This window comes from Orbicella franksi, chromosome 12 (assembly GCF_964199315.1).
Source record: "Orbicella franksi chromosome 12, jaOrbFran1.1, whole genome shotgun sequence".
NCBI classification, from domain to species: Eukaryota; Metazoa; Cnidaria; class Anthozoa; order Scleractinia; family Merulinidae; genus Orbicella; species Orbicella franksi.
In genome coordinates this window covers 7673118-7693761 of record NC_138156.1, presented here as the reverse complement: position 1 = coordinate 7693761, position 20644 = coordinate 7673118, and the positions used below count along the sequence as shown (strand labels likewise).

General features: G+C 40.4%; 3 protein-coding genes across 4 annotated transcripts; 1 reads left to right on the top strand and 2 right to left on the bottom strand.

Annotated features, from left to right (window-relative positions):
• Positions 1–2243: 2243 nt before the first annotated feature.
• Positions 2244–4101, bottom strand: LOC145462602 (cystatin-B-like). Its single transcript, XM_081446170.1, has 3 exons — positions 3924–4101; positions 3591–3692; positions 2244–2663 (listed from the first exon to the last, which is right to left on the bottom strand). Exons 1-3 carry the CDS (start codon positions 3990–3992, stop codon positions 2532–2534), a joined length of 303 nt encoding a protein of 100 aa, XP_081302296.1. The 5' UTR covers positions 3993–4101; the 3' UTR covers positions 2244–2531.
• A 79-nt stretch (positions 4102–4180) lies between these two features.
• On the top strand, positions 4181–6820 carry LOC145462601 (uncharacterized). 2 transcript variants are annotated; one of them, XR_014041219.1, is made up of 3 exons: positions 4181–4323; positions 5831–6289; positions 6779–6820. XR_014041219.1 is itself a non-coding variant. In XM_081446169.1 (2 exons), the coding sequence occupies exons 1-2, from the start codon at positions 4195–4197 to the stop codon at positions 6065–6067; spliced, it is 366 nt and encodes a 121-aa protein (XP_081302295.1). In that variant the 5' UTR covers positions 4181–4194; the 3' UTR covers positions 6068–6465. The 2 variants fall into 2 exon arrangements, 1 of the variants encoding a protein (XP_081302295.1); XM_081446169.1 differs by lacking the exon at positions 6779–6820 and having other exon boundaries at positions 5831–6465.
• On the bottom strand, positions 6587–20581 carry LOC145462599 (uncharacterized). The gene is made up of 13 exons (XM_081446167.1): positions 19983–20581; positions 17698–17867; positions 16204–16377; positions 14975–15300; positions 14073–14352; positions 13193–13416; positions 12189–12457; positions 11934–12004; positions 11693–11742; positions 10670–11032; positions 10177–10450; positions 8977–9253; positions 6587–8559 (listed from the first exon to the last, which is right to left on the bottom strand). The coding sequence occupies exons 1-13, from the start codon at positions 20159–20161 to the stop codon at positions 8496–8498; spliced, it is 2721 nt and encodes a 906-aa protein (XP_081302293.1). The 5' UTR covers positions 20162–20581; the 3' UTR covers positions 6587–8495.
• Between the last annotated feature and the right edge of the window lie 63 nt (positions 20582–20644).

The following is a 20644-nucleotide window of genomic DNA, read 5'->3' as shown; positions in this document are numbered from 1 at the left end:
GGTTTGCAAACGTTATTTTCGGTGGAGACAAGCGACAGCCGGAAATACGTCTGCGTTCGCAGGCTACTCGGCCTATGACCGCGCGGTTAAAAAAATAAACAAACCCCATGCACAGCAAGAACCGCCGTGTGATTAATTACTAATTAATTGATTAATTGGTTAAAAATAAAACAGGCCACAGCTTAAGTTTAATAGCATCTATTTACTATCGCATTTTTTCCATGCACCATTATTGGGATAAATATTGATGCCTTTTCCAGGTGTCAAGGGTTTTTTTTAAATGTCGTTTTCTACAGATTCTGTGATGGATGTTGTACATACATTAAACCAGTGATTTGAGAACCCATTGTATGTTGCAACAGTTAAAATGTAGCATCATCCACCTTAATCTATGCTTGAAGCCAGAATGGTGTGTGGAAGTGGTGTAATACCTCTGTGAATTTTTGGCTTGAGGTGTGCTATTGGGACTCTGAAACCATTAACTGAGCAGAACATTTTCAAATGCATATGGCAACCATATTGTGTTGTTGTTCCAGAAAATATCTGCACCCCTCCCTAGGAAGGTTTCATGGTTTGGATCCCCACCCCCACCCCCACCCATGATTTTAGTTGACTTTGCTTCCTCTGGGGATGTTGTTCTAGGTTCATTATTGTATTTTTAAACCATCTAACATGGTACAATAACCAGTTGAGATTCAGGGTTGCAGTTTGTATCATTGTCTATTTTTTCCTTTTTAATTTTTCAAAAGATTCTTTTTTTGTTCATGTGCTTGCTTGTGACGAAAAAAGTATTATTCAAAATGAGCAAATTCATGATGATGATCATCAGCATCATCACCCATTTGTCATATTGGAGAAATGGGCTTCCATGCTTTCCTTTCAGCTGCAGCTGTTAAGTGCCTTGAGCTTTTTCTAAGTAGGCAATGATTCAAAGCTGGACCATATTATAGATACAGATAATTATGAGTGAACAAAAAGTTGATTATCCCTTCTTATTCTGATTGGCTAAGCCCAGCTAAGCAAAAGGGCATTATTCTCCCATGATCAGCCTTTGGATGTACTTAGAGTGCAGTCCACAATTCATTCTTGTGATTGGACCTGTTCGCTATAGACCCCATAAGTGTGACGTCACAAATGTTTGAGATTTTTCAGAAAGAGCAAGATGAAAAATGCTTCCTGTGAGATTGACAGTCTTCCATTCATGCATTTCCAGGCAATCTATCAAAGATGTACAAAAGCTTTTTATTGCCAGTGGCATTGCAAGTTCCTCTAAAAAGTGGTTACTGGGTCATACCAAATCAAGTTATTACACACCTAAAGAATAAGAAATTTCTCATGAGCCAGGAAATGGTTCACAACAGGTGAGGTTATATAGTGCATTACTTTAATTTGTATTGCACCCTGGTTAATTTTGCTCAAGTCACTGATTTTAGCGTGTGAATGTGAAAATAAAATAAGCCATTGTATAGTGTTGTGGGGCTTGTGGTTAGTGTGTTCATTATGGGGACCATCTATAATCAGAATACTCTCCCCAGCCACCCTCTCCCTACCTCGTAAATTAGAAGACCCCACATAACCTTTATGGATGTTTCCTGTATGTAGACAGATTTGATCACCTTTCTTGGTGTCCTTTTCAGTACATTCAGAATGAAAAAGAAATTCTGCCAGAATATTCCTTGTACAAGCATCTAAGGTCCCATAAGCAAAGCCTTTTTTTCTTTCAGCTTGTGCTAATATCTCAATACTACTGTTTGCAGTGTTTATATCACAAATGCATTACCCTGAACAAAGTTCCTACTTAAACAAAATGGAAAGCTTCATCACCGTCGATCTGTTTCTCTATTTTACATCACTGAGAACTTAATTAACAGTCATTGTTCATTCAAACAGGCATGGTGAACTTGCAGAAAAACATTGACAAACCTCATCATGTTATGTCTTCCTTACTGTCTTAAAATGTATAATATAATCATGCGCAAGTGGTTGCTTGATTTTGGGCCTACTTTTAAGATTCAAATGCTTTTTGATGCCACCCCTAAACCAAACTGACAAAAAAAAGGCCACTTCTCTTTCGTGAAGGAAATCAGCAAGGTTAAAAAAATTGAGGTTAACTGCAGTAATAAATAATAATAATAATAATAATAATAATAACAATAATATTTTCTGCAGCAGCACAGATTAGTTACTGTCTGCAGAATTTCAGTGGGTTTTGTTCACCCATGCACAGTTTATGACAACAGAAATTCCAATAAAGAGAAATTTCTGCAAGTTTATTCATTTTAATCCAATTCAAAAATGCACAAATTTTACATCAGGTTGATACTATTAATAATAGGTCTTTACCAGGCTTCAAATTGAGGAGAGTTTGAAAAAATATATTGCAAGTAAAAAAAAGGTATTCAAAACACTATCTAACCTTAAACTTAACCCTAACCACTACTATCTGAGCATCTGATAGAGGCTACATGAATTAAACATGGCTAAGGTTCTTTTTGAAGTCAACTAAATTTGGATGTTATATTTGTCAGCCTTCATTGAAAATACTCAAGGTCATCCTTGTCCTTCAATCCAGTCTTGATAGCAGAAAGTTCAAGGGTTGATCCAGCATGTGGTAAAGACCTATACACACGTAAATGGACAAAGGAACCGTCGCCAACATCAACCTTGAAACAAAATAACAACCACTTTCAATGATGGCAAGACTGTGATATTCCCTGACTAACTAATTATTATTCCTGCATCGCACAGGCTGTGGGCATCTGCTCTAGTGAGACATTGACAGTCCACAGATAGAAAAAGAACTCATTGTGTACATGAAAAATGTTTTGTAATTGGTCATAAATATCAGCCTAACTTCCTGGGGGGGAGTACTTTGGGAATTTCTGGCTGGGGATGTGCTGCTGGGACCCTGGAACCCTGAGCCTATACCAGAGCTACTTCACCTGAATTTTACTAACCTATACTAGAGTAAACTCCCCAAATCCCCCCATCTATCGACACTGTTGAGGCTGATTTGCATAAATTTACACTAACTGATTTCATTTTTTTATATTTTTGAGTGGCGATTCCTGGTTTCCTTACTCTAGATAAAATCTTCAACCAACTGGTCAGTTTTGTGAAAAATGATACCCTATTCTAGACCCAAATGCTCTGATTTATATACCCTATCTTGGAGTAAACTGCTAGAAAACCATACCCTTCACAGCGGCACATACCTATATAGCCCATATATGGCAGTGCCCTCCCCCCCCCCCCCCGGGCCTAACTTAGAGGGCCTTATTAGTAATTAGCAGAATGCATGGGGCTGAGAACACAGTAGAGGCAATTATAGCATGGTATTTGGGGTGTGAAATTTGGGGGAGCGGGGCTTATTTTCACTTAAGATTATGGCCTTTAGATATTGCTAACACTATAAATTAAAACAATGAGCTCCTAACAGAGAACGAAGATAGCTGATTAAACCAGATACTTTAGGACGAAAAACAAAGGCTAACAATTTTCCGGTTTCTGGTTCATGATGAGTGTTCGATTAATTCTTGCCAAAAAGATTGTCGATAATTATTATTGATGATTATTATCGATGGAATAACCTTGATAAAGAAATTTGTTCCCGCTACGACTTGTGTCTTGTAAGATTTGGCCTGAAACTGACTGAATTTTTCCCCTGCCTTTGCCTCTGCCGCACTCTTCACCTGTTGGGAAACGAACGTTTTAATAAACTGCTAAATCAATAGTATCAACAAATATACAGTTCCAGGTAACATAGGTAAATATAAAAGGAGTTTGCTGCAATTCTGCAACCAAGGTTTCTTTTCACAAGTCAAGACGACCGTACAACAAGTAGTAGAATAGTGCGCCTTGTTTCTCCATTTTTTCTTCAGCGTCACGTACACAGCACCAATACTAAAGAATGTTGAACAAACCTCATCGCAAATCTTTTGCACTTCCTCATCGGCCACTTTAACTTCACTGGTTCCACCAATCATAGCCATTTTAATTTTGATCTAGATCAGTCTAGCTATAAGAAGAATCGAAGGAGCTGAGGAAACACACCTTCCTCTAAGGGAACTGAAATGTTTTAAGATTTCACGTGATGCTTCGAACACTCCCGTGACAGACAGCTGACTGGTGAGGTAGCCAAGCCTAATCTAGGGAGGGTGGTTACCAAGATTACTGGTTTGGTTACCAAGAAACATGGCGGACGGCAAGGGAGGAAAGAAGTTACAGTGGAAAAAATCAGAGAAAAGTCGGAGGTTAAGACGCAAAGAACTGTGGGCAAAGGAAGAAAAAGAAATAAAGGAGTTAGAGGCTCGTTGTAGAGAGGTAAGCTCTCTTTTCTTTACCAGAGGTTCCACGTGGGTCCTCATGTACAGTGTAAGTGTTCATATTTCTGACTCATTCCTTGTTCATCGATTTCAAAAAGAGGTCTTTCCCTGTACAGGAAAGATTTCCTCACAGAAAAGAGTTAGCGTGAATACAAATTGAGTTAGGAAATGCATGCATTACTAATGTATGGGGCTGACTTGAAACCTTCTATGGGTCACCAAGCGCAGATATCATCAAGCAGGGTCTACAAAACGATCTAAACAATGTCGAAAAATGGTTAGCAAGCAACAGGCTCGTACTCAGTCAGAATAAGACTAAATGGATGCTGCTTGGTACTAGGCAAAGACTAGAACATTGTCCAGACCATAGAGTACAACTCCATGGGAAAGAAATTGAAAGAGTATCAAGCTTTTGTAGATGAGAATCTCTCATGGAACGAGCATGTAGAATTGATTTGTAACAAAGTGAGCAAGCGTCTCGGCCTGCTGTCGCGCATACGACCTTTCCTTACCCTAAAAGCTGCTAAATGCTAAATGCGTGTATATTTATTTAATACAGCCGATGTTTGATTACACTTATAGGGTATGGGGTGGGTTGTCAATCGGATGCAGTAACAGCTTGCAACGTCTACAGAACAGGGTAGCACACATAATATAAAGCAGGGCAACGACCGAAGAAGCTTTCAAAATGTTAGGGTGGGTTGATTTGAAAACACAAAGGAAAGCCCACAAATGTATCTTAGTTTTTAAATGTCTGAATGACTTAGTTCCTCCATATTTCACAGTATCGGATTATTTTATTAGAAATCCCACTATTCACACTTACAGGACAAGACAAAGGAACGACATTCACCTACCGAACTCTTAGTTAACACTAGGGTAAAACACATTTAGTTTTTCAGGCCCGGTTCTTTTTAATGATTTACCCACATCAGTAAAAGAAGCCACGTCACTTTCCATGCTAAGAACTCTCTTAGTTTTCATTTTGCAACTTTTTCACCGCAAAACATTACCGGTCTAGATGACGGTTTAGATGGGAAAATCTAGACCGCTTACAATACCGATTTCAGGCAATCAAATTCGTGAATTCGGTAGTTCCCAGTCCTTGTGAGACACAGCCATATAATAAAGTAGAGTATGGCCCGCTTAATTGACCAATCACAGCGCTTACTAACTGAAAGATATATATTTTGATTACATTTGTTTTAGTTAGTTTCTCACAACATTTCGTATTAAGCCTATCGCGATGTCACGGTTCGAATTCAATTCACGGCTCCTTCTACTGATGCTTGAATGTACCAGCTATACAGGTTCGCTGTTCTATTATATGTGATCGCTATTTTCGCTAACAAGTCGGTTAAAATAGGTCGCTGGAGATTTTGGAGAGGAAATATTGGACAGAGCATGTTACAAGATCTTGGAATTTGTCAAGTGTAAGATCCATTACAATGTAGGTATGTTAAATTGAGCTGTAATAGGCAACCATAACTTTATCGATGTTGCAGGTGCGATACCCAGATGGCAGATACTGCCCAGACCGTAATAAGTGTTGCCCAACTACCCCCCCAGGTACACGGCCAAGGGTATGGGCTTGTTGTGTGTATGGTCCATATTCTACGTGCTGCAGCGATTATAGAACTTGTTGCCCCCGGCGATGGACTTGCGTAACTTTGAGTCACGAATGCGTGAGACAGACACATTCACATGTATTGCGAGTGCCGGCCATTCTGCCAGTCAGTTAACAGTACAGACAAACGTTGCCGTGATGGTACAGCTGGTATGGACCCAAAGGCTAGCAGTATTCTACCTTCACAACAGGTAGAAATGGCATTAAAGAGAAGTGGTTTCATCGGCACCTCCGGTGAAGTTTTCTCCCCTGATCAAAAATATCAGTGTCCGGATGGAAAAACCATTTGCGTGCTATTTTCTGGAATATATGGCTGCTGTCCCATTCAAAATGCAAGGTAAATAAAGATAATGGACATCATTCCACCCCCACATTCGTCAGAGAGTATGTAAAATTTTGCCAAGGGAACTCGTATTTCTTGGCTTTGGAAAACTGTGTTTTCATTACTGGTCACTGAATCAATTATTTTCATACTTATTTTCTGAAAAAAACTTAAATACTCAAATTGATAGTTGTATCAATGCATGTATTACTTCAATTTGCTGTTTGTTTTGTTTTTGTTCAGTTTTTTCCTATTAGCTAGCTTAGTCATTTACTGATGTCTTTCTCTCAAAGATATGTTTAGCATATCTGTTCATTCATTTTTTTTTTCTGCTGTCCAATGTTTTACTGTTAAATATATCGAGGCAAAGAGGAAGTAACTTTTGAGAACAAATTACTTTCGGCTAGTTTTGGCCTTGGATGGACCCCTGTCACTTTTTCGTCTTTGTTCTTGTTGTTATTGTTGTTTCTTTTGTTTCATGTCCAGTTTTCTCATCTTTTCCAGACGCCGACCCCGAGGCAGAGGGCAGAGGACAGTAATATGGCTTAGATTAAGAAACAAATAGCGAAAACGCTAAACAGGTTGTGCAATAGCAGCCTTCATAGATTAAACATCGAAGGTCATCCAGCCGATGATCCTTGATAAAAACTGCCTTTACTTCGTTCAGTTTTCACCACCGATTTTTTAAGGCATCTCCTTGGATTTTGAGACCAAACAAAAATTTCGCTTCACGGGTTATTTTAGATTCTCGAAGCATTCATTAAATGGCGTGCTGGCTCACCTTTGAGTCACACGCGAGTAGTTAAGAGCAAAGCGTTTCGGCGGGAAGGAGTCTGGTGAAGAGGTGGCAAAAACTCTCGTCTCGCGGCTACGCCTCGCGCGCTTGTGCTCCAACGTGCGCCTGCTCGCAGGCTATTCATTGAATATCTGGGAGTGTAGTTGTTAATTGCCCAGATTGTGGTTAAACAAATACCAGAAAGCCAAAAGGAACGGGGATAACAGGGCAAAAGGAGGAGGGGATTCCAAAACACTGTGTTTTGACCAAACACTGGGGTCAGTTCAGACACCTTTCTTTACTAAGTACTCGTCTTCGAGCGTTCATCCCGCACTATCGGGATTTGGCCGGCGAACGGTCACAGATACGTTGTAATAACCGGCCTCACTTTTCTGACGCAGGTATAACGAGAAGCCGGGGAATAGGGGGGGGGGGGGTTGTGATGAAAGTGTGCCCCCCGCCCCACTTAATTAATGCACACACGGTTATAAATTGAAATGTGAATTTATTGTCCATTACATGCAGTTCAAGCGTGTGCGCTTGTTTACAAACTAAGCAATATTTTAAGCTGTTTAACTTTCTACCTTATAAGAAACGTGGGAAACTAACTTGCAATTGCTAAGACAGCAAGGTACAAATTTTAATCTCCAAAAAATAATTCTCATACATGTTAAGCTGTTTCACATTTTTCCAATCAATTGCTTTAGTTCTCTTAGTAGGTAAAACAAAAACACTAATAAACTATTAGGAAGTATATATACTCTCTATAAATATGAGTTGTCCAAGACCTACTCTGTATAGTAGTTGTACACCTAACGAGGAGAAACCTTCGTTCCTCCACCCCCAAGAAATAGGCCCGCCAGTTTCACGCGGTACGTTTTGAAAGATACATCTTTGGGGTCGTGTCATAATAGACAAATAACATAAATAAACGAAAAAAACTACAATTAATATCAATTAACAATATCCTACATCGATACTTATCTCTACGATTATACCCCTACCCAGTTCTTCTAGCGTAACGTCTAAAAAAATGTCTAAACAAAGGTATTCGGGCGTTAAAGGTATTACAGTGGGGAACGCCGTTAACCAGGCTAGTAGCGGGTTGCCAACATGTTACAGCATTGGAGAGTTTCTTTTATATGATAACTAACTAACTAGACTTTAATACCGAAGAGGCCGGTGTACATTGTATGTACAGAAGTACCTTGCAGTATTTTATACCATGCCATAGAAAATACAGCCAATCAGAATACAGGGAAGCCGTTGTATATTCATCGTTATTACACCCAACCTACCCATCGTACTCGTGAAATAGTCCATGATAAACCACACGAAAGCGTTACATACTAGTATTTGAGTCGAGGTAAATGGGAAAATATATATACCTAAACATCGAGGTTGAAAAGTACAGAGTGATACAAAAAAGGCTGCAATCCACGAGTGTCAACGATTTTTGGCCAGCTTTTCTAGTAGACGACTGACAAGGGCAGTCCATCCCGTCTGATGACTATGAAGAGAAAAAAACTCAATGTGTAGGAGAAGCTGAGAAAAGGATTCATATATGTATTTACGGCTCCACGTAAACAATTCTACACGATACAGCCAACGTTGGAAGGACCGTACCGCCTTGAACTCCGACCTCGTTTACGGGAATCTCCCCTCTATTGTACCTGAAATAACCTGGGAAAGAGTTTGCTTGAGCTGTTCTGTAAAAAAGTATCTACGAAGGCATTTATAAGAAGCTGCTTGTAACAAAGCCCGGGGATAACAGTCATTTACAAAATAGCCAAAACCACTTTATTGGAAATTTCGGTTAAAAACGAAATGGTTTGCAAAATGCGTGAACAATCCTTTCGGAGTTAATAGTTGATTACCTTTACAGTGCCAATGTCGCAAAGCAAACTTCATGTAATCTCACGCTTACCTTGCACCACACCCCCGTCCCGTCTCGGGATGGAAGTACTCGTAAAACAGCACTAGATTGTTCCAGTACACGTCATAGGCGTATCTGTCGTCATCACCATGGCAGGGCCGCCGTCCCTGTTCATTGGGCAGAAACAACGACACCACACGACGGCAAAGCTCCAGGGCAACATCGCGCAGGCGCATTAGATTTCCTGACCGAGTTGGACACTCGATCATAAATTTGTCGCCAAAGAAATAGTCGTAACGTTCAAGGGCTTCAATTAAAAGATAGTTCACTGGAAACAAAACAAAGTAACGCTTTCATTTAACATTTTGATTATGAGCTCGAGACTTCTATGACGTGATAGTCGATGAGAGGGTAGCCCGAGCCAGCTATCACCTCATAGAAATCTCGAGCGAATAATCTAACTATCCAATAATATTTATAAATCTTCCTCGAAACATTAGAGAAACTAGAAAACGTTGCCATTTTGTGGACGACCTCTGGCCACTGTGCACAAATGGCTGATAGTATACGAGTAGCTCAGCCATTCAGATTGCAACATTTGCATTAGTATACTAGAAGAATTCTAGTAATATCAGTCAGAGGACACCCTGTAATAAAGTGTGCGCTAAAAGCTGTACCTCTCTTGAGCACTAAGCTTAGATTAGAGTTCGAGATTTCTATCACGAATAGAAATCGAGAGCGAGTAATCTAATTGTTTTAGTAAATATAAGAATATAAGAATTGGACGCTAAATCTCACCGCGTTAGGCGGTGAATATAACATTTCTGAAGCCTGGTAGTAAACATGGCGGAAGGTTGCTAAATGGAATTTTCGTTTATTAGAAAGACATCACTCCAAGTTCAGGATATTTGAAAGCAATGGGGAATTTTTCAAATGAATGTTGTTGCCCTTAGACAAAAAAATGTTTTCAAGAACTCATTCAAGGCATCTAAGAATCGTAAGCGCAGTAGTTTCGATGATCGACAGTAGGTCAGTTCGAGTGACCGAAATTTATTTTTCTTCAAATGGTGCCAGTCATGGTTAGACGATGAGTACAACTGTGAATGAAGTTAAGAACGATACAATAAAGACTGGACACTAGTCAGAGTCGGCAAGGGTTTTTGGGTATACGGTATACAGGGGGATTTTAAATCGAGTACCCCCCCCCCCCCCCCCCCCCATGGCCGACCCTGACTAGTTCCCGTTACTTACTGCAAATCCATATAGGTCCCCGCCAGTTACTGTTCCCGCCAAACATGTGGGTGTCCGATTCCCCTGGGACATAATGCACGCTGTAAACTTCACCGTTCAGTTCCAGTTTAAAGGGATTCCTCTCGTGGAACTTGGACAAGGATCGAATGCCATACGGAGCCAGGAATTCGTCTTCGTCTAACACGTAACTGAGAACACGGTACAGTTGTTCTTTGGTGGGAATGGCTAACAAATAATGATACTGACTCTCGCCATCTGCGTCCATATATGACACCTGCAAAAAAAGGCGGGAAACCGGTGTCAGTTACTGAGTTGTCGCGTTATACCATGGCGGGAAAATTTCGCGCCACTTCGTCTCGAAATGACACCACACGCGGATGACTAACCGGCGAAGCAAAAGGGCGGGAAAAGTCAGTCAGTGGTCGCGCTACACCATGACGGGTCAATTTTGCGGCTATTAATCTCGAAATGACACCACACGCAGATCACTAACCTGTGAAGCAAGGTCTCTCCGGTTTTTCATGAACCAGTTGAGTCGCTTTCTAAATCCGGGAAGTCTGTCCATATATTCGTCATCCAGCACAAGACATGCCATCAACGGAACAAGGCCGACCATACTGCGCACGCGTAATGGCAACGAGCACGTTTCCGTACTGAGATGGTCGTAATAGAACCCGTCCACGTTATCCCACAAGCCTACCCCATCAGACATTTGGTTAATGGCGTCAGAAATCTGGGTAAAGTGCTCAAAGAACTTGGAAGCCATATCTTCATACGTGTCGTCATGTACGGCTAAGTCAAGAGCAATGTTTAACATTTCCACACAATAGAAGGCCATCCATGCCGTGCCGTCAGCCTTGGGATAGCAAAAGAAAATTATGTCAGTGCAATTCGTTTTATCTTGTCAAAATTGTCCACTTCATCTTTTCGGCTTCCTGGTACATGTTACGTTCTCCTACAGTTTTAAAATATTGTTCTGCAGTTTCGAAGTACGTAAAATGACATGGCTTAGTTCCTTTAAAGAATGTGTAATCCCCACAGGTTTCTTAGGGGATTTTATTTCTATAAGGGTGGGTAAGGTTTAAAACCGCGTTCGAACCCAGTGCCCATCCGGCCGGTGTCTATCCCCGGTTTCCTCCGCGGCATGAAGCGACTGGGAGTATTATTCAATCAGAAGTATAAATGGGAACCTGCGAATACCTGTTGAAAAACAGGGGGGAACCCGGCGATGGACAGGCATCCCACCCGAGGGTAATAAAGGAGCACTGTGAGAGTAAAGAGTCTTGCCCAAGAACATACAGACAACGACCCAGGTCAGCGCTCAATCCGTGGTCCTGGGCAGTTACCTGTGCCTCCCATGTACACACAGATAATTGACACCCAATTCTTTTTGACAATTCATTTTCCTTCAAAGATCACACTCGGCAGACAAAAGAAACCCTGAAGAACTTCGTAAAAATGTTTTTATTCTAACTGGAACAGAAAGGAAAAAAATGCGATAAAAAGTACTCCATACCTGCAAAAGATTCGCTTGGATGGGCAAATCTTTCGACCGATCAAAAATTCCTGCAAAACAAAGATGACTCCATCAAGAACAAGGAATTTGGGACCTCTATAATATAAATTCGACTTTCTAGGAAACTGGGTGATATCATCGTAACGCATGACTAAATTTCAGAGCTCGGCATGAAGAGAAATGCAACACAATCAGCAAAAGAATGGAACTGACAGGGTTCATCAAATAAAAGCATGCTCACCAATGTTATCCAGCCCAAGAAATCCACCGCCAAAAATGTTCTTGCCAGAAGGATCCTTTCGATTCACCCACCTATTGAAAAGACATCCTCGTGAAAAATGTTTCTGAATACCATTAACTGAAAATTACCTGGGACATCAAAAAGGAACTCGGACGAAAGATTTCAAGTTTTCTGAATAAGAAGTGGCCTAAGCTAGTGCAGCGTTTACACTAGTTTAACGAAAACTTTAAAGAAAATCCAACAGAAAACCCTTACCACGTGAAGTTAATGAGCAGTTTGTGGAAACATCGACTGAGAAATTCGTCGTCCCTTAATCCTTTGCGGCCTGTCATCTTGTAGACCATCAAACACGCGAGCGCGTGAACAGGAGGGTTAACATCACCAAGAGCAAACTCATAAGCTGGCAGCTGACCATTCGGAGCCATGTACCATTCACGAAGGAACAGTAACAGCTGGTCTTTGGCAAAGTGAGGATCTATTTTGCTGAACGGAAGCATGTGGAAGGCCAGGTCCCACGTGGCGTACTGGAAAAAGAGATTGATTTGAATGAGTTCTTGACAATGATACGAAGGATGGCAATTTTCTTGTAACTGCGTTTCTGCCAAAGTAAACACACGTGGCCAATCACAGCAATCGCAAAGTACGCAATAAACCAATCAGAATTCGACGCCAAAAGATGCAATCGGCGCCAAGCGCGGGGAAACGCGCGTAAACCGAATAACGAAGTTTTTGTTTACTCCTGATTGGTCAAAAAACAGAACGTTTGCTCTGATTGGTCAGTGCTCGTTACAAGACCAAACGAACTGCAGATTAAGCACAGCTACTGTCGGCTTTTTGACAATGGATCAAAAACCGACTTATTGAACCATGCTAGTTTGAGTGTTCATCGCCCAATCAGTATTTACTACGGTGCAGACTTCGTTGTACGAATTTAAAACCTATAGTTTTCAGTGTTAGCCCTTCATCTTAAGACCAACAGTCTGCGGAAAGAAGCAGTCAGTTTTTCCACCCACTGTGTTCTAATGGGGTGGAACGAAAGGTTGAAAGCAGCCACTTTATTTTTGGTACCTTTTCAAAATGTCGCTGTTTATTTCCACACGGGACGTTATCTTAACAACAACTTAACTTAAGAAAAATTCTACGGGTTTCATAAAACCTAATTTAACTGCCGATTTTCCTAGGACCCACATTTGCATCACTACTATCGTGTATGCAAAGATGGTGTATGGAAGAATACACTGTCAGAATGCCCAACTCACCCAAGGATACTCCCATTTGTCCGGCATGGAGACGATATCTCTGTTAAACAGCTGCTGCCATTCCGCTTCCGAATTCCTTCCGTTGAATCTGTCTTTGGGTGGAGCCGGCATTTCTGGGTCACCATTCAGCCAGTCCTGGATTATGTAATGGTAAAACTGTTTGCTCCACAACAGACCGGCATATGATTGGCGAGAAATCTCGGTTTCCAACGGAGATAGTCCAGCTAAACGAATGAAAATGAAACAGTGATATGTGGAATGCGTGTGCTGTGGAAGTGTTGTTGATGTTCTAATTAGTCAAATAACAAAGCAAGATGTTTCTTTGGAGAACACTGGGACTCTTGCCCATTGTCATTGTAGAATGGACTTAGCACCGCGAGGTCCGTGCAAAAACCACGGACGCCCAGTGTTTAACCGAAGTTTTCCGGCAATTTTCCGAAATTTTTCCCGAAGATGAGAAGACTTTCCAAAGGTCGTCTAAAACTTTCCAAGCTACTGCTTGTCCCCTCATTTTCTCTTGTTGTCGCCTAGGATTTCCCAAGACTCCCAAAGGCCGCTCAAGTTTTCCGAGGAAATTGGGAGGATGTCTTACTAACAACCATAATCGCTTTTACACAATGAACACTGAAAAATGGCAATGGGAAGAGAATGAGTAGTGACAAACCCCAACCAAGAAACAGTCAATAGCTAGGAAAGTTTCATTTGGCCTTGAGAATAATTTGGTGGTTGATGTTATGTATAGAGAAATAGCGCAAGGTGTAGGGGCCCCATCATATGGAATGCTATCCCTTAAGTCATCAGAGACGCTTCATCCTTGCAGCTTTTGTTAATTGTTAGAGGACCATACAGAATATTGACTTAATAACAAAAAAGAACTTACATGGTATCGCCACATTGTAGAACTCGTCTGCCTCTTTAAGTCGCTTCTGAATGATAGCGCCAAAATTTCTCTCAGCGAATGGGTCTGTCACAGTCTCATCGTCAGCCATTAGCCGACATCTGACAACACGTTCCTCATCAGCTCCAACAACAAGAACGAAATACGGCGCCACTTTTGTGCCTTTTTTCTTGGAGTTTACTGCATCTTTTTCGCCGTGGATGATGTACCGATGAAAAGCATCTTTTGTGAAGGTCGTGTAGTTGGCTAATCCGTACAACCGCTGCAAATGTGAAGATAATCCCAAAGTTGGGTCATGTCAGCATCTTAGAGTTATCACAAAAAAATACCTGTATTAAGTGTATCTAAATTTGCAAGAAAGAAGTACCATCAATTTCAGGCCCTTCAAAATAAAACAACATTGACAGACTAAAAAAAAAAAGAAAAGAAACAAGCAAACATTTACAGACTCAATGTGCCTTCATTTTCAGAGGCATGTGTTAATAAGAAACTCAGTAATATTTAAGGTCCTGGCTTCAAAACGTTCCCAAGGATATCGGTACCAATAATTTGTTTCAAAAAATATCCATACTCCCTCCCCCCTTCCCATAGAAAAACAAGCCCCTCTTGAAATTCCCGGTTCAGCTTCCCATCTCCCTATATAATCCCCCAAACACTCAGAATTTCCAAAGCCTTGCCATGGGGTGGGAAAAGGGATATTTTCTAGAACAGTTCACAATGAGAAATTCGACAGATTTTTAGAACAGGCTGTTAGGATTTAAGATGGGGGATTATGATGTACATAGCTACCCAATATTCTTGATTCCATTTCTTTCCCATCTCCCAGGCTTCAATCCTAAACAAATTCACTACGAAAGAAGTGGTTAAAACAGGTTGTAGCCTACCATCGAGTTTGTTTCATTCTCAGTGAAAAGCAGTTCTGGCATCTCGTTTTCAGGATTCACATCAACAACAAAAGTGTACTTTCCCAAGGTTTCATGTTTACATTCCACTGTACCAGGGGCACTTTCTTTCATGCTTGCTTTCCGAGTGCATCCTTCGTGTTTACAGCCCCAGATCCACGTGTTTCTGAACCACAATGTAGGTAAAATGTGCAGTCGTGCAGTGTCTGGGCCTCGGTTTACAACGGTTATTTGGATGAGGATGTCATTGGGTGTGTTCTTTGCATATTCAGCAGTAATGTCCCAGTAACGACTGTCGTTAAATACACCTTGAAGAGATTTAGACAGAATATTTCATGATGTTAGGCCACAGCCTTGTTACTGCACAGCACACAGCGGGTGCTTTGTCTATCATAATCAACTGGGTGAAGGTCCTGAGGGGAGGGGAAGGCATCGTCCAAATCAAGAGAGACTTTGTTGGTCTACAAGGACTCTCCCAGGGGTGTTGGGGAAGAAGGGGCAGTTCCAGAGAATATCCAAATCTGTCCCATAAAAAGCCATTCAAAATTCTCTGGTGGGGCGACTTAATAGCTAAAAGTTTTAAAGGGAAAAATACATCTAACCTGAAATTTATAGAGAGGTGGGGGTCCAACCAAAACAATTTCACAAAAATTATTCAAAGGTAACGTGATCATTTTCACAGGAAAAAGGGATATTTTTTGGACTAATTTGAAGGAACAACATATATGTCTACTATTAACAAGAACTTTGGTGATAATTTTTAGGGAACAATGAAATTAATGATAAGAACTGGGGAGAAAATCCAACATTGCAGATCAGATCATGTGTATTAAAGAGATCCACAGTCAAGCGTCAATGGATACCCTTGATGGACACTCAGTCAATATCTCGATCAACCCTTGGACAACACCTCTGTTGACACTCGATTGACACTTGATTGACATCTCAGTCGAGAAGCAACTAATTTTAGCAGACACACCATCAAGTGTCGATTGATACATGTGAGTCAGTCGACACTCGGCCGACTACTGACCGACTGCCAATCTAGTTTCGATTGAGTGTTGATCGAGTGTCTATCAAGACCAGGATCAAGTGTCAACCAAGTGTTGGCTGAGTATCTAGATAAGACCTGAGTTCAAACAACTGAGAAAATTATCATACATCAGCTGCTTGCATGGCTAAGTCATAAATTATTGGTATTCTCTACTTACCTGTATCAGCTAATTCAAATTCAGGTTGTTGCCGTGATCTGTTACGATTTTCGTGGACAAGCCAACCATAAGGATATTCATTCTGTGGGTATTTATACAGGGCCTTCATGTAAGAATGAGTTGGAGTGGAATCCAAATAGTAGTAACATTCCTTCACATCTTCACCATGGTTACCTGGAAATAAAGTTATCGGGTCCTCAGTATGTTATACCATTACCTGCCTACTCTAGCATCTCAGGCATGAGTTTTACACTTGTGAATCCAAATTCAGTATTCTGGTGCCTAGCTGAAACATTAAATGGGCTATTATTGACAACCTTAACTGAAAGGTTAAGGAGGAGGAGGAGACAGCATGGCTGAGTGGTTAGAATGCTGGATTTGAAATCTGTAGGTCCTTGGTTCAAATCCTGTTCTGACCACCAGCTGATGTTGTTCTTGGTAGCCCCGAGTTCAACTTCTCGGCTGTGCTTGTAAATAGCCAGCTGGTCTGCCTCCTGCCAGTTGGGATTCTTAACCTAGTTCTGTTTATTTGAATATTTATTTATCATTGTTTGTTTACATTGGTCCTGAAAAGCCCCAGTGGGGAGTGGCCAATTAAGTATACATAAAGTATACAAAGGTTAAAAAAACCAACAGAATGAAAGAAAATAAAAGTTCATGTTCTTGTCCATGAAATTTAAAGTCAATAACTTTACACTAAACAGTACACTAAATCCCCTAATTCTCCAATTTTCAATGTTCCCACCACTGTATTATTTTTGGAGAAACACATCTTGGTTCTGGGAAGTGTTTGAAAATCTTTGAATGTTGTTGGATGCTTCTGGATTGTCTACTAATTAAAATCCTTCAAAAATCCATCTAATTAGATAATGATGAAGTGAATTAAATTTACTGGTTGACCTTTATTGGGACGGCGAATCATGAAAATTTTTGGTCTCAAGAACTTTTTATCAGATCTAAACTTCGAATCCCCAGAATCCCATATCTTATGTGCTATACTACCCCACTTTTCGTATCCAGAGGGGTGACATCTCAACTCTTGGGATAGCAATATAAGGAGTATTCTTTGTCTCGTGGATGAAATGCAAAGGGGGGGGGGGGGACTACCATATGACAAGATCGGAGATGCTCGTCATCTCACTTAGGAGTGTATTTCACTGATTTTGGCCTCACTTTTGGTGTTCAGGATGAAACACCACTATTTTCAGCTGTCAAAGTAAATAATTCAAAACTGCTGTCATTCCCATTTCAAGTGGTATCTTTTAGGGGTCAAGTAAAGCTCAAGCCATACCCAGGTTAGTCTCCTTTAATTGGGGGTAATAAACCAAATTTTCAATTGAGCATCCCCAACCTTTCCATACAGGAGTACTCCACCCCTGGGAATGCATAGAAGATGATAGATTGTGCTGATGATCTACTACCAACTTCTCAGAACAAATGCTACAAGAATATATTTTGTGCGTTACAAAAGGCAAAACACTACATTCATCTGACCTTCAGTTCCTGTCAAGCCAAAGAGTCTTTCTTTCAGAATAGGATCTTTTTCATTCCACAGGGCTAAACCAAAACACAGTCTGCATTCTCGGTCTGTGATTCCCAGCAGGCCATCTTCCCCCCAACGGTATGCACGAGATCGGGCGTGGTCATGAGAAAAATAGTCCCAGCTGGAAATTGTTCCAAAAAGCATAAGCTTAAAAAATTGTTTGGCAGTCATGCAGACAACCTTAAGAGCTCTGCAACTTATGGGCTCATGCAAATGCACTAAGTTAAATTAAACTTCATACAAATTGTATACACAATAGAGTCAGTTCATCTAAACTTCTTCATTGAAATTAATCAATGTGGTTTTATAGATCCACTGAACTTGGAAAATAGATCTTGCCTGAAAAATGCAATGAGCAAATGACAAATATTGCCAATTAAAAACAAATCACTTGGTGAGGAAATCATTTTCCCTTCTACTGTTCAAATAACTTGACTTAGGTATGACTTCAGTGTGCATGCGACTGAGAAAGTCTTTGTGTGATGGTCAATGGATGTTCAAAATGTCTAACAAGAAGCAAAGGAGTGAGGGAGTGAAGGAGTGAAGGAGTCTTTTCCCCCTCATACCTGCAATTTGGAAAATACTATTTTCCAAGTGTAAACATGCAAACGCAAATAACTATAAAGATATACACATATTTATACACTGATGGCGGGAACCTAAATGTGGGGCCCTGGTGAAAGAAAGCAGCTTTAAGTCTTGACAGTCCATATCAAGCTTAGTTGAAAGATACCTCACAACAGTAACTGTCTTATAGTTTGAAAATTCATGTATTGGTCTGATAATCAGACATTATTTTGATTTTAAACTTTGCTGGATTGAGTGTCATCTTTCATCCTTAATACAGTTACATATGTAGCTATTAAATAATAATAATTATCATTAAAAGTCACAGATTTTATCAGTCATATCAAATTTCCTGGATAAAAGAGAGAATAAGATGAAAGAGATTTACATAAAAAACAAAAGATACCTGAGTGTTTTGTTTTGCTATAACTGAGTCAGGCTTGTTAAAATTATAATTTAGGCACTTTACATTCTTACAAGTTACTGATTGTCTTTTGTCATTATCTTAACACACAAGCCACAAGTGTTCAGTATCAGTACAGAGAATAAACAAAGATGAACGATGAATGTCATTCAGTTGAATGAAAACACAAAATGATCTTTGGGCATCCAGCCTCAATGGGCCCATCCACACTAGTCTGACAAAATTTGTTCCGCTCTAGTCAGCATGTACCAGTACCTAACATAATACAAAAAATCTAACCTCAACCAAATTGGGTGGCTAGCCATCCCCCTTTTGCACAAGCAAAACATTAAAAACAAATGAAAAAGATTGAGAATATTATGGCAAACATTCTGGGCAGGTATATGTACCTCATTGTAATTTTTACTTTGTGGCATTACTAGTATTTCTGATATAACAGTTTTCAATTAGGTTCCAGTTCTCAAATTGCAACATTTTTGGGTCATCTCCATTGATTTTGTAACCCCAAGGTACCAGCCATCCCCCTTAAAAAATCCTGGATCCACCCCTGAACAAGCCTGTATTTAGAGGGCTATAACTAAATTATTTGCTAACCACTAAGTGACAATCACATAAGAAATCACTGAGCACCCCTATGTTTCCTTAAAACTGATAAATTTGACAGATCTGTCAATTTAGACACTTGACAAGCATTTGTTGTGATCTGAGGTCGGTGTTTTTGAACTTAGGCAAATAATGCTTAAAAAGTTTTGTCGATATTAAGGTACAACTACAGATTAATGTAAGCTTAATTTACAAACCTTACTACCAATGAAAACTGTAATGGAAGTACAAAGTCAGCCTGTATTGGAATGTGTCAACTCCTCCACAGAGTCTGATCTGAGACCCTTTCAAGCACACTCTTCAATAAACAAGTTACTCAATGGAGAGGTTGATCACAGGGAGATCGAAACTGAAAACCCTAAACCACAATCGCTTGAAAAGTTTGCACAACGCTGTGTCGCGTGATTTTAAGGTACGATAGCGACAACGCGGAAATTGATTTGGCTTTGGAAAAAATACAAATTATAAATATTTTCCGTGATCAGCGTCCTGGTCCAATATCCGGCCAAGAAACAACACTGACCTACATTAACCTTGAATTTTTACCAGTATAAAAGTTATAACAACATCATGATCACATTTCTCGCCGACTCACTCTCTAGGTCTAGACAAAAACCTGCCAAAGGAATGAAAAATTCATACCACGATCCATCAAATGAATAATCTTCTCTCACAGTTCCCCATTGCCTCTCTGACAAATAAGGACCCCATCTCTTCCAGTTCTTCTCTCTTTTCGAGTCTTCTTCGAGTCTTTGCGTTTCGGCCAATTTGTGCTCGATCACAATGGTTGACCGCCGCTTTAGATGCTTCTTGCTCAACATGACTGACAGCTATTATTTACTGCCTGCAACCTCAATAACATCCGAATGAAATATTCACAGAAGTTAGGACCAGTAGAAGTGCAGGTTATTCCACGATCACAGCCAACAGCTGGAGACTCGTAAAGGCGTCGAATTAAGGCAGCAATTATTCAATCACAAGATAATGCAAATACAATATTTGTTTATAATCCTTGTAAAGCCAGCCAACCAGCAATCCCACGATGAAGTCACGAAATCTTTCGCCGTCTCTCGGGTGTCTCTTCATTCCATCTTTCACATCGGCGGAAATTTTGCGCTGGAAAATATATTCCAGACAGATCCAGTACAAAATTCGACAACACTAAATTCGTGTCTAAGAATCAAATTACGCAAATCGGCCAATATAATAAACTCGATCCGAAGAAAAGTCAAGAAGCCGGAAAATCACCCGGGCAGAAAGCGCGCGAAGCTCGATCAAAAATTCCGGCGAAGGCCCGGGACTGA